This window comes from Astyanax mexicanus, chromosome 6, assembly GCF_023375975.1.
Source record: "Astyanax mexicanus isolate ESR-SI-001 chromosome 6, AstMex3_surface, whole genome shotgun sequence".
Lineage (NCBI taxonomy): Eukaryota > Metazoa > Chordata > Actinopteri > Characiformes > Acestrorhamphidae > Astyanax > Astyanax mexicanus.
The window spans coordinates 10,736,399-10,748,474 of NC_064413.1; the positions used below are offsets into that span (position 1 = coordinate 10,736,399).

General features: G+C 45.6%; 1 protein-coding gene across 2 annotated transcripts in view; it reads right to left on the reverse strand.

The window, feature by feature from the left end:
- The window catches only part of fhod3b (formin homology 2 domain containing 3b), a 403,456-nt gene that overhangs the window by 179,428 nt on the left and 211,952 nt on the right, over nt 1-12,076 (reverse strand). For both annotated transcript variants that reach the window (XM_049480538.1, XM_049480537.1), the window contains exon 6: nt 7,772-7,866. In XM_049480538.1, coding sequence (XP_049336495.1) covers nt 7,772-7,866 — 95 coding nt within the window. The remainder of the gene's footprint in view (nt 1-7,771; nt 7,867-12,076) is intronic.

The following is a 12,076-nucleotide window of genomic DNA, read 5'->3' on the forward strand; positions in this document are numbered from 1 at the left end:
TGGTCTTTGTGCTGTAGGTGGTCTGTGTGGTTTAGTGGTCTGTGTGGTTTGGTGGTTTGTGTGCTGTAGGTGGTCTGTGTGTTTTGGTGGTCTGTGTGCTGTAGGTGGTCTGTGTGCTGTAGGTGGTCTGAGTGCTGTAGGTGGTCTATGCGTTTTGTTGGTCTGTTTGCTGTAAGTGGTCTGTGTATTTTGGTGGTCTGTGTGTTTTGGTGGTCTTTGTGGTTTGATGGTGGAGTGGTCTGTGTGCTGTAGGTGGTCTGTCCGCTGTAGGTGGTCTGTGTGTTTTGGTGATCTGTGTGTTGTAGGTGGTCTGTGTGTTTTGGTGGTCTGTGTGGTTTGATGGTGGAGTGGTCTGTGTGCTGTAGTCTTTGTGCTGTAGGTGGTCTGTGTGGTTTGGTGGTCTGTGTGGTTTGGTGGTTTGTGTGCTGTAGGTGGTCTGTGTGTTTTGGTGGTCTTTGTGCTGTAGGTGGTCTGAGTGCTGTAGGTGGTTTGTGTGCTGTAGGTGGTCTGTGTGTTTTGGTGGTCTGTGTGCTGTAGTTGGTCTGTTTGCTTTAAGTGGTCTGTGTGTTTTGGTGGTCTGTGTGGTTTGATGGTGGAGTGGTCTGTGTGCTGTAGGTGGTCTGTCCGCTGTAGGTGGTCTGTGTGTTTTGGTGATCTGTGTGGTTTGGTGGTCTGTGTGGTTAGGTGGTTTGTGTGCTGTAGGTGGTCTGTGTGTTTTGGTGGTCTGTGTGTTTTGGTGGTCTGTGTGCTGTAGGTGGTCTGAGTGCTGTAGGTGGTCTGTGTGATTTGGTGGTCTGTGTGCTGTAGGTGCTCTGTGTGTTTTGGTTGTTTGTGATGTTTGGCGGTCTGTGTGTTTTTTTGGCCTGTGTGTTTTGGCGGCCTGTGTGTTTTGGTGGCCTGTGTTTTTTGGTGGTCTGTGTGCTGTAGGTGGTCTGTGTGTTTTGTTGGTCTGTGTGGTTTGATGGTGGAGTGGTCTGTGTGCTGTAGGTGGTCTGTCTGCTGTCGGTGGTCTGTGTGTTTTGGTGATCTGTGTGGTTTGGTGGTCTGTGTGGTTTGTGTGCTGTAGGTGGTCTGTGTGTTTTGGTTGTTTGTGATGTTTGGTGGTCTGTGTGCTGTAGGTGGTCTGTCTGCTGTAGGTGGTCTGTGTGTTTTCGTGATCTGTGTGGTATGGTGGTCTGTGTGGTTTGTGTGCTGTTGGTGGTCTGTGTGTTTTGTTTGTTTGTGATGTTTGGTGGTCTGTGTGGTTTGGTGGTCTGTGTGTTTTGGTCGTCTGTGTGCTGTAGGTGGTCTGTGTGTTTTGGTGGCCTGTGTGTTTTGGTGGCCTGTGTGTTTTGGTGGTCTATGTGCTGTAGGTGTGTTTTGTTGGTTTGTGTGCTGTAGGTGATCTGTGTGTTTTAGGTGGTCAGTGTGTTTTGGTGTTCTGTGTGGTTTGATGGTGTAGTGGCCTGTAGGTGGTCTGTCTGCTGTAGGTGGTCTGTGTGTTTTGGTGATCTGTGTGGTTTGGTGGTCTGTGTGCTGTAGGTGGTCTGTGTGTTTTGGTTGTTTGTGATGTTTGGTGGTCTGTGTGGTTTGAAGGTCTGTGTGATTTGGTGGTCTGTGTGTTTTGGTGGCCTGTGTGTATTGGTGGCTTGTGTGTTTTGGTAGTCTGTGTGCTGTAGATGGTCTGTGTGCTGTTGGTGGTCTGTGTGTTGTGGGTGGTCCTTGTGTTTTTCCTTCTTCCCCTCCTTCACTTCTCTATCCCTTTATTTCCCTTCAACCTCCTTTAAGCCCTATCTAAAAATGGGTTATCTAAATTCCTATTACTTTTGTACTTCATTATTGTAAGTCGCTTTGGACAAAAGCGTCTGCCAAATGAAATGTAATGTAATGTAATGTTTCGGTGGTCTAGGTGGTTTGGTGGTGGAGTGGTCTGTGTGCTGTGGGTTGTCTGTCTGCTGTAGGTGGTCTGTGTGTTTTGGTGATCTGTGTGGTTTGGTGGTCTGTGTGATTTGGTGGTCTGTGTGTTTTGGTGGTCTGTGTGGTTTGATGGTGGAGTGGTCTGTGTGCTGTAGATGATCTGTGTGTTTTGGTGATCTGTGTGTTTAGGTAGTCTGTGTGTTTTAGTGGTCTGCTTGGTTTGGTGGTGGTGGAGTGGTCTGTGTGCTGTAGATGGTCTGTGTGCTGTAGGTGGTCTGAGTGCTGTAGGGGGTCAGTGTGTTTTGGTTATCTGTGTGTTTTTGTGGTCTGTGTGGTTTGGTGGTCTTTGTGCTGTAGGTGGTCTGTGAGTTTTGTTTTTTTGTGATGTTTGGTGGTTTGTGTGTTTTGATGGTCTGCGTGCTGTAGGTGGTCTGTGTGCTGTAAATGGTCTGTGTGTTTTGGTGGGCTGTGTGTTTTCATGGTCTGTGTGGTTTGGTGGTCAGTGTGTTTTGGTGGTCTGTGTTTTGATGGCCTGTGTTTTGGTGGCCTGTGTGTTTGGGTGGCCTGTGTGTTTTGGTGGTCTGTGTGCTGTAGGTGGTCTGTGTGTTGTAGTGGGTCCGTGTGTTTTGGTGGTCTGTGTGTTATGGTGGTCTGTGTGCTGTAGGTGGTCTTTGTGCTGTAGGTGGTCTGTGTTTTTGGTGGTTTGTGTGCTGTAGGTGATCTGTGTGTTTTAGGTGGTCAGTGTGTTTTGGTGTTCTGTGTGGTTTGATGGTGTAGTGGCCTGTAGGTGGTCTGTCTGCTGTAGGTGGTCTGTGTGTTTTGGTGATCTGTGTGGTTTGGTGGTCTGTGTGCTGTAGGTGGTCTATGTGTTTTGGTTGTTTGTGATGTTTGGTGGTCTGTGTGGTTTGAAGGTCTGTGTGATTTGGTGGTCTGTGTGTTTTGGTGGCCTGTGTGTTTTGGTGGCTTGTGTGTTTTGGTGGTCTGTGTGCTGTAGATGGTCTGTGTGCTGTTGGTGGTCTGTGTGTTGTGGGTGGTCCTTGTGTTTCGGTGGTCTAGGTGGTTTGGTGGTGGAGTGGTCTGTGTGCTGTGGGTTGTCTGTCTGCTGTAGGTGGTCTGTGTGTTTTGGTGATCTGTGTGGTTTGGTGGTCTGTGTGATTTGGTGGTCTGTGTGTTTTGGTTGTTTGTGATGTTTGGTGGTCTGTGTGGTTTGAAGGTCTGTGTGATTTGGTGGTCTGTGTGTTTTGGTGGCCTGTGTGTTTTGGTGGCTTGTGTGTTTTGGTGGTCTGTGTGCTGTAGATGGTCTGTGTGCTGTTGGTGGTCTGTGTGTTGTGGGTGGTCCTTGGGTCTGGTGGTCTAGGTGGTTTGGTGGTGGAGTGGTCTGTGTGCTGTGGGTTGTCTGTCTGCTGTAGGTGGTCTGTGTGTTTTGGTGATCTGTGTGGTTTGGTGGTCTGTGTGATTTGGTGGTCTGTGTGTTTTGGTGGTCTGTGTGGTTTGATGGTGGAGTGGTCTGTGTGCTGTAGATGATCTGTGTGTTTTGGTGATCTGTGTGTTTAGGTAGTCTGTGTGTTTTAGTGGTCTGCTTGGTTTGGTGGTGGTGGAGTGGTCTGTGTGCTGTAGATGGTCTGTGTGCTGTAGGTGGTCTGTGTGCTGTAGGTGGTCTGAGTGCTGTAGGGGGTCAGTGTGTTTTGGTTATCTGTGTGTTTTTGTGGTCTGTGTGGTTTGGTGGTCTTTGTGCTGTAGGTGGTCTGTGAGTTTTGTTTTTTTGTGATGTTTGGTGGTTTGTGTGTTTTGATGGTCTGTGTGTGTTGGTGGTCTGTGTGGTTTGATGGTCTGCGTGCTGTAGGTGGTCTGTGTGCTGTAAATGGTCTGTGTGTTTTGGTGGGCTGTGTGTTTTCATGGTCTGTGTGGTTTGGTGGTCAGTGTGTTTTGGTGGTCTGTGTTTTGATGGCCTGTGTTTTGGTGGCCTGTGTGTTTGGGTGGCCTGTGTGTTTGGGTGGCCTGTGTGTTTTGGTGGTCTGTGTGCTGTAGGTGGTCTGTGTGTTGTAGTGGGTCTGTGTGTTTTGGTGGTCTGTGTGTTATGGTGGTCTGTGTGCTGTAGGTGGTCTTTGTGCTGTAGGTGGTCTGTGTTTTTGGTGGCCTGTTTGTTTTGGTGGTCTGTGTGTTTTAGTGGTCTGTGTGGTTTGCGGGTCTGTGTGCTGTAGGTGGTCCATGTGGTTTGGTGGTGGAGTGGTCTATGTGCTGTAGGTGGTCTGTGTGCTGTAGGTGGTCTGTGTGTTTTGGTGGTATGTGTGCTGTAGGTGGTCTGTTTTTTTTGGTGGTCTGTGTGGTTTGGCGGTGGAGTGGTCTGTGTGCTGTAGGTGGTCCCTGTGGTTTGGTGGAGGAGTGGTCTGTGTGCTGTAGGTGGACTGTGTGTTTTGGTGGTCTGTGTGCTGTAGGTGGTCTGTGTGTTTTGGTGGTCTGTGTGGTTTGGCGGTGGAGTGGTCTGTGTGCTGTAGGTGGTCTGTGTGTTTTGGTGGTCTGTGTGTTTTGGTGGTCTGTGTGCTGTAGGTTGTCTGTGTGGTTTGGTGGTGGAGTGGTCTATGTGCTGTAGATGGTCTGTGTGTTTTGGTGGTCTGCGTGTTTTGGTGGTCTGTGTGGTTTGGAGGTGGAGTGGTCTGTGTGCTGTAGGTGGTCTGTGTGTTTTGGTGGTTTGTGTGCTGTAGGTTGTCCATGTGGTTTGGTGGTGGAGTGGTCTATGTGCTGTAGGTGGTCTGTGTGTTTTGGTGGTCTGTGTGGTTTGGCGGTGGAGTGGTCTGTGTGCTGTAGGTGGTCTGTGTGTTTTGGTGGTATGTGTGCTGTAGGTGGTCTGTGTGTTTTGGTGGTCTGTGTGGTTTGGCGGTGGAGTGGTCTGTGTGCTGTAGGTGGTCTTTGTGTTTTGGTGGTCTGTGTGGTTTGGCGGTGGAGTGGTCTGTGTGCTGTAGGTGGTCTGTGTGCTGTAGGTGGTCTGTGTGTTTTGGTGGTATGTGTGCTGTAGGTGGTCTGTTTGTTTTGGTGGTCTGTATGGTTTGGCGGTGGAGTGGTCTGTGTGCTGTAGGTGGTCCCTGTGGTTTGGTGGAGGAGTGGTCTGTGTGCTGTAGGTGGACTGTGTGTTTTGGTGGTCTGTGTGTTTTGGTGGTATGTGTGCTGTAGGTGGTCTGTGTGTTTTGGTGGTCTGTGTGGTTTGGCGGTGGAGTGGTCTGTGTGCTGTAGGTGGTCTGTGCGTTTTGGTGGTCTGTGTGTTTTGGTGGTATGTGTGCTGTAGGTGGTCTGTGTGTTTTGGTGGTCTGTGTGATGTAGGTTGTCTGTGTGGTTTGGTGGTGGAGTGGTCTATGTGCTGTAGATGGTCTGTGTGTTTTGGTGGTCTGCGTGTTTTGGTGGTCTGTGTGGTTTGGCGGTGGAGTGGTCTGTGTGCTGTAGGTGGTCTGTGTGTTTTGGTGGTATGTGTGCTGTAGGTTGTCTGTGTGGTTTGGTGGTGGAGTGGTCTATGTGCTGTAGGTGGTCTGTGTGTTTCGGTGGTCTGCGTGTTTTGGTGGTCTGTGTGGTTTGGCGGTGGAGTGGTCTGTGTGCTGTAGGTGGTCTGTGTGTTTTGGTGGTATGTGTGCTGTAGGTGGTCTGTGTGTTTTGGTGGTCTGTGTGGTTTGGCGGTGGAGTGGTCTGTGTGCTGTAGGTGGTCTGTGTGTTTTGGTGGTCTGTGTGGTTTGGTGGTGGAGTGGTCTGTGTGCTGTAGGTGGTCTGTGTGTTTTGGTGGTCTGTGTGGTTTGGCGGCGGAGTGGTCTGTGTGCTGTAGGTGGTCTGTGTGTTTTGGTAGTCTGTGTGGTTTGGCGTTGGAGTGGTCTGTGTGCTGTAGGTGGTCTGTGTGGTTTGGCGGTGGAGTGGTCTGTGTGCTGTAGGTGGTCTGTGTGTTTTGGTGGTCTGTGTGCTGTAGGTTGTCCATGTGGTTTGGTGGTGGAGTGGTCTATGTGCTGTAGGTGGTCTGTGTGTTTTGGTGGTCTGCGTGTTTTGGTGGTCTGTGTGGTTTGGCGGTGGAGTGGTCTGTCTGCTGTAGGTGGTCTGTGTGTTTTGGTGGTCTGTGTGGTGTGATGGTCTGTGTGTGTTGGTGGTCTGTGTGGTTTGATGGTCTGCGTGCTGTAGGTGGTCTGTGTGCTGTAAATGGTCTGTGTGTTTTGGTGGTCTGTGTGTTTTCAAGGTCTGTGTGGTTTGGTGGTGGAGTGGTCTGTGTGCTGTAGGTGGTCTGTGTGTTTTGGTGGTCTGTGTGTTTTGGTGGTATGTGTGCTGTAGGTGGTCTGTGTGTTTGGGCGGTCTGTGTGGTTTGGTGGTGGAGTGGTCTGTGTGCTGTAGGTGGGGGATTTTGGATTTATCACTGGGAGAAAAGTGAGTTTTGACTGGACTGAATAATCCCGTTGTGTAATCAGACTTGGGAAGCTGAGGATGCTGGGTAAAACACTCTCGCTGTTCACAATGATCATCTTCCAGTAGCTCCTGTAGCCCAGTAGTCACTCCATGGCCGTTCTGCTGTGAACTGGAGAAGTGTGTTTTTCAAATGCTGGCTTTTTTTTCAGGCAACAGAATAAACCTCTTCTCTCAATGCTTTCTCTTCTTCTGGCAGTGCTGGAGGTGCATTGGTAATGGACCCAGCATACTGTTACTCAGGGTAAAGACATGCTCTGAGTGCCGGTTTGGACCCACTCGTCTCAGTTTAAACCCTCTGAACACCTGCTGATTCAGCAAGGAGATCAAGGCTGGTCCAATTACCGTTCTTAAAGGGAAAGTTTAGCCAAAATTCCCCCAATTCTAACAGAGCTGTTTAGTGGTCTCTAATAGAGCTCCATATGCAGTTTCTGACTCTTAACTCATTGTTCTTCTCTCAGCGTTTCTTAACCTGTGGTCTGCAAGCCCGTCCTTAGGAGGAGGCAGTAGTACTCTGTACCAGGTTTCTAACAGCACTTTACATTTACATCGCACTGCAACTATCTGATTTAATATCCACCTTATTATCTGCCCTTATTTGTATACCCACATGCATAGGCGTGGTAGTGGGGGGAAAAGTGGAAACGTTTTTTTTGTTATGTTTTTCTTATTGAATTGGTCCTTCCAGTTAATTATTCATTAATTAATCTTTTAAACATATTGATAACATCAATTGAGGGGATGAACTGTAGTCACAGTCCTCTCAAAATATCGGACATTCTGGGGGCCCCCTCCTGGAGGCGCAAAATGGTTTAGTCCGCCTGACAGAGACCGACGACAGTGATCCCAGAATAATGACTTGGGGGCTAGACCAAACAGCAAAAATCAAAAAGCAAAAATAAAGTTATCGAAAAGAAGAAAGAAAGAAATTTTAATTAAAACGAAGTCCACTCCAGACAGCTGCTGCTGATGTCTGTATGCAACGTAAAGTTGTTAGCTTAGCTAATTGCCAACCAGACGGCTGGAGGTATAAAGACAATTATCAGCCATCTAACGTAAGGGGGGCAACATTAACCAGTTTCAGAAACAAACAGTGGTGGTTGCGCAGCACCGAGAGAAAGAGAGAGAGCTACTGACTGGTAGAATTGCCCCCTTAATGCGAGTTGTTAACCTTAAGTTTAAAGTAAAGTATTCTTTTACAAACTAATGCTAGAGGTAAACCTAGAGCTAAAGAGTGTTAACTTGGATGTAACAGCATTCCCAGCTCAGACATCGAAGATAAATAGAACACAGCTTATTTTATCACATTTCTCTTTTATATTATGCATTTCATCTTTGCTGAACAATAAAAAAAACTTAAATTAAGTATATAAAGTTTAGTATATAATATAATATAATATAATGAATGTATGGAAATGTGTCTCACATGCATTAAGAATGAGCTCCATACCTTTGATCCCACCAGTGTGTAGAGCCACTGCACTGTTTCATTGTGTCCAATCAACCCGTTCATCCCATCCACATACAACATTATCTGCCCCAGAGCTGAAAGAGAGACAGAGAGAAAGAGAGGTGATCAAGTATGGTTCCTAAAAAGCACAACAAGGATCAGTGTCATGTGTAGGTAAATACATTGCAGAGTATAACAATTGTGTATTAATATAAAAAAAAAGAATACACTACTACAACAAAATGAAAATTACATTTTATTATTGAATACAATGTAATATAGCATATTTTATTAATTTTTTTTTTTTTTTATCAGATTTGTCAATGATCCAGAATGACATGATGCTAATTGTTCTGTCCATTTTTTCTCCAACGCTCAGGCCTGGCTTGATTAACTCTTCGATTCCATTGCATATAAAAGTTTTTTTTGGTTTTGTTTATTTTATCCACAGCCACAGTGATGAATGGAAAGTTAACTGGTTTAGTCCATGATTCTATACAACTGCATTTAATGTAATTAATGACTAAGAGTGTGGTCAAAAAGTGTGTTTCGCCAAGCCTCTGTTTCCAGCCACCTCCACCAAACTACCCCATGTCATATACCCTTTGCCCTCATAACGAGACCACTGGTGTGTCACCACAAAAAAACATAATTAAACAAAACAAAAAACATAATTCATTATTAAAAAAATATGTAGTTGAAATTCTAAAGAAAATATTAAATGTCTGTTACTTTACCACAAATTAAAGAATAAAAATAATGCAAAATGGCTATAACACTAATAGCGCTATAGCTCTCCAAATATCTCCATATATCTGCCAGTGTTCTGATCACTGCACAATAATATAATTTATTACAAATTATTCCACCAGTCATCAGTCATTTTCGTGTAGTTTTTATTATTTGATGTAAAGTGTAGTATACTTCATCATAGTTTTTCAAGTAATTTAGTTTTTTTGGTTTTCGTCTTGTTTTCATCATGAAAAATAGGACATCAACAAAGATTTTTCGTCATAGTTCTCATTGACGGAATTAACACTGGTTGACGGATTGTAACATAGTAAACCTTGTGCAGGGTGTACAATAGAGCCATATATGTTAGTTTTACACCAGATGTAACGGGACACACACCCTGGTCTTGTCAGTCCAAAGAATATTTACCTGAGGCTCATCAAGATGTAAATGATGAGGTTATTGTGAGATGGGCCGTTGTGTTCTTTTTGTTAGCATTGTTTTTTATCCTGGAACTCTCCCATGGAGACCATTTTTTACTCAATCTCTTTCTTATTATTAAATAATTAACTTTATTACTTTTACCTATACTACATACCACACACACTCATACACCAATTATTATAGTGTATTACAAAAGTGAGTACACCCCTCATATTTCTGCAGATATTTAAGTATATCTTTTCATGGGACAACACTGACAAACTTTGGCACAATGAAAAGTAGTCTGTGTGCAGTTTTATATAACAGTGTAAATTTATTCTTCTATCAAAATAACTCAGTATACAGCCATTAATGTCTAAACCACCAACAACAAAAGTGAGTACATCCCTAAATGTAATTTTCCCTCCAAAATCATGTGACTCGTTAATGTTACTAGGTCTCCAGTGTGCATAGGGAGCAGGTGTGTTAAATTTTGTAGTACAGCTCTCACACTCTCTCATAATGGTCACTCAAACTCCCAACATGGCACATCATGGCAAAGAACTCTGAGGATCATGAAAGACAAATTGTTGCACTACATATCAAGGCTACAAGAAGATTGCCAACACCCTGAAACTGAGCTGCAGCACAGTAGCCAAGATCATCCAGCGTTTTAAAAGAACAGGGTCCAGAGACCTTGCGTTGGTTGTCCAAGAAACTGAGTGCACGTGCTCAGCGTCACGTCCTAATGCTGTCTTTGTAAGACAGGTGCAGGAGTGCCGTCAGCATTGCTGCAGAGATTGAAGAGGTGGGGGGGTCAACCTGTCAGTGCTTAGACCATACACTGCACACTACATCAAATTAGTCTGCATGGCTGTCACCCCAGAAAGAAGTCTGTACACAAGAAAGCCTGCAAACAGATTGTTAAAGACTTGGTAACAAAGGACATGGATTACTGGAACCATGTTCTATGGTATGATGAGACCAAGATTCATTTGTTTGGTTCAGATGGTCTCAAGCATGTGTGGCGGCAATCAAATATAAGTGTGTCATGTCTATAATCAAGCATGGTGGTGAGGAAACAGGGCAGTGTTCCAGCATGATAATGGCCTGAAATACACCTATAAGACGAGCACTGCTTAATTGAAGAGGCTGAGGGTGAAGGTGATGGACTGGCCGAGCATGTATCCAGACCTAAACCCAATAAAACATCTTTGGGGCATCCTGAAGCAGAAGGTGGAGGAGCGCAAAGTCTTAAATACCCATCAGCTCCGTCATGTCCCCATGGAGCAGTGGAAAAGCATTCCAGTGGCAACCTGTAAAGCTCTGGTAAACTCCATGCCCAGGAGAGTTAAGGCAGTTCTGGGAAATAATGGTGGTCACACAAAATATTGACACTTCAGGAACTTTTACTAAGAGGTGTACTCACTTTTGTTGCCAGTGGGTTGGATATTAATGGCTGTATATTAAGTTATTTTGAGGGAAGAATAAAGTTACACTGTTATACAACTGACTGCACACTGACTACTTTTTATGTCAAAGTGTCATTTTGTCAGTGTTTCTGATGAAAAGATATACTTGAATATCTGCAGAAATGTGAGGGGTGTACTCACTTTTCTGACAAATTGTATTAGTCTCTCTTTTTCAGTCTCTCTCCCTCTCTCACTCCCTTTTTCTCTTAGTCTTTCTCTCTCCCTCTCCTTCTTTTAATCTCTCTCACACTTTCAGTCTCTCTGCTTCCCTACTTTTTCTGTTGTGTGTCAGATATGTACAGAAGTGGGTCAGCCAGGCTTTGTGTGTGTCTGTCACCATGCTGCATTTATTTTCAGAGGGCTTTCCAGGGCATAGACACACACACACACATGCATGCGCACACACACACACACACACACACACACACACACACACACACACACACACACCTCAGTTCTGGTGTGGACGTACAGTAGATTTCTAAGTACAATTAAATTGAAATTACACCAACTTTTCTAAATTCCTATAAAATTCAGTGTTTGAGATGAACTTATTCAGAGTGGGGGGTTGAGATGATCTTATTCAGAGTGGGGGTTTGAGATGGAATTATTCAGAGTAGGGGTTTGAGATGGAATTATTCAGAGTGGGGGTTTGAGATAATCTTATTCAGAGTGGGGGTTTGAGATGGAATTATTCAGAGTGGGGGTTTGAGATAATCTTATTCAGAGTGGGGGTTTGAGATGGAATTATTCAGAGTGGGGGTTTGAGGTGAACTCACTCAGAGTGGGGGTTTGAGAAGAACTCATTCAGATTGGGGGTTTGGGATAAACTCGTTGGTTGTAGGCCTCCCGCATCTTTCCTGGCGCATCCTTGGTGACCAAACCAAAATCCTGAATCGGACCTGAATCGAATGGTTTCAAAGCTGTAGGGGTTTTCATTAGTCCTGTGTGACAATTTATTACTACACTTAGTGCAGCCAGACCTAGCTGTGCTGGAGAGCAGGGCGTGGGTCGGGGAAACAGCTGAGACCCAGAATGCTCCACCATTTCCTACATGCCATAATGAACCATTCACACAGCCAGACCGGACTGGGCCAAGGCGAGCCACCTGCGGCTGACGACTACCTAAATACACACAGGAGTCAGACACACAGGAGCCAGAAGTGGAGGGTGAAGTACGGGGAGGGTCTGATATGTGCTCCATATGGCTGCAGTGGACTCCTGAGTCATGTTGGGAGCAGGGTCAGGCTGGAGGCGTGTGGGGGCTCCCAGCAGGCTGTGTTTAGAGCTCAAATGTAGCCAGATGCTAGCCCTGCTATAAAACCGCCCGCAGCTGCAAAGCAGGCGTTAAGCTCATCTGCAGTTTAAATTTTCATTTTTTTGGATTTCTGATCTGATCAAACTTCAGGATGTATTATCAGATATTAAGGAAACATGTTGAGTGAAAGCACTGACAGCTCTTTTCAGCAGGGCTTCAGCAATACGTTTCTATTTTAAGTGTTCACTCCGTCACAGATTTTGTGTCAGTTTTGTCCTCTGTCTTTGCCTGCTGCTCGTTCCTCAACACTTACCCCACCCCCGAGGTTGCTAGCACCCACACTACAGCCAGCTAGCTAGCAGAGCTGGTTTAGTTAAACCTCAGCTGCTACACAGCCTAAAAACCCTCAGCATGTTTCAA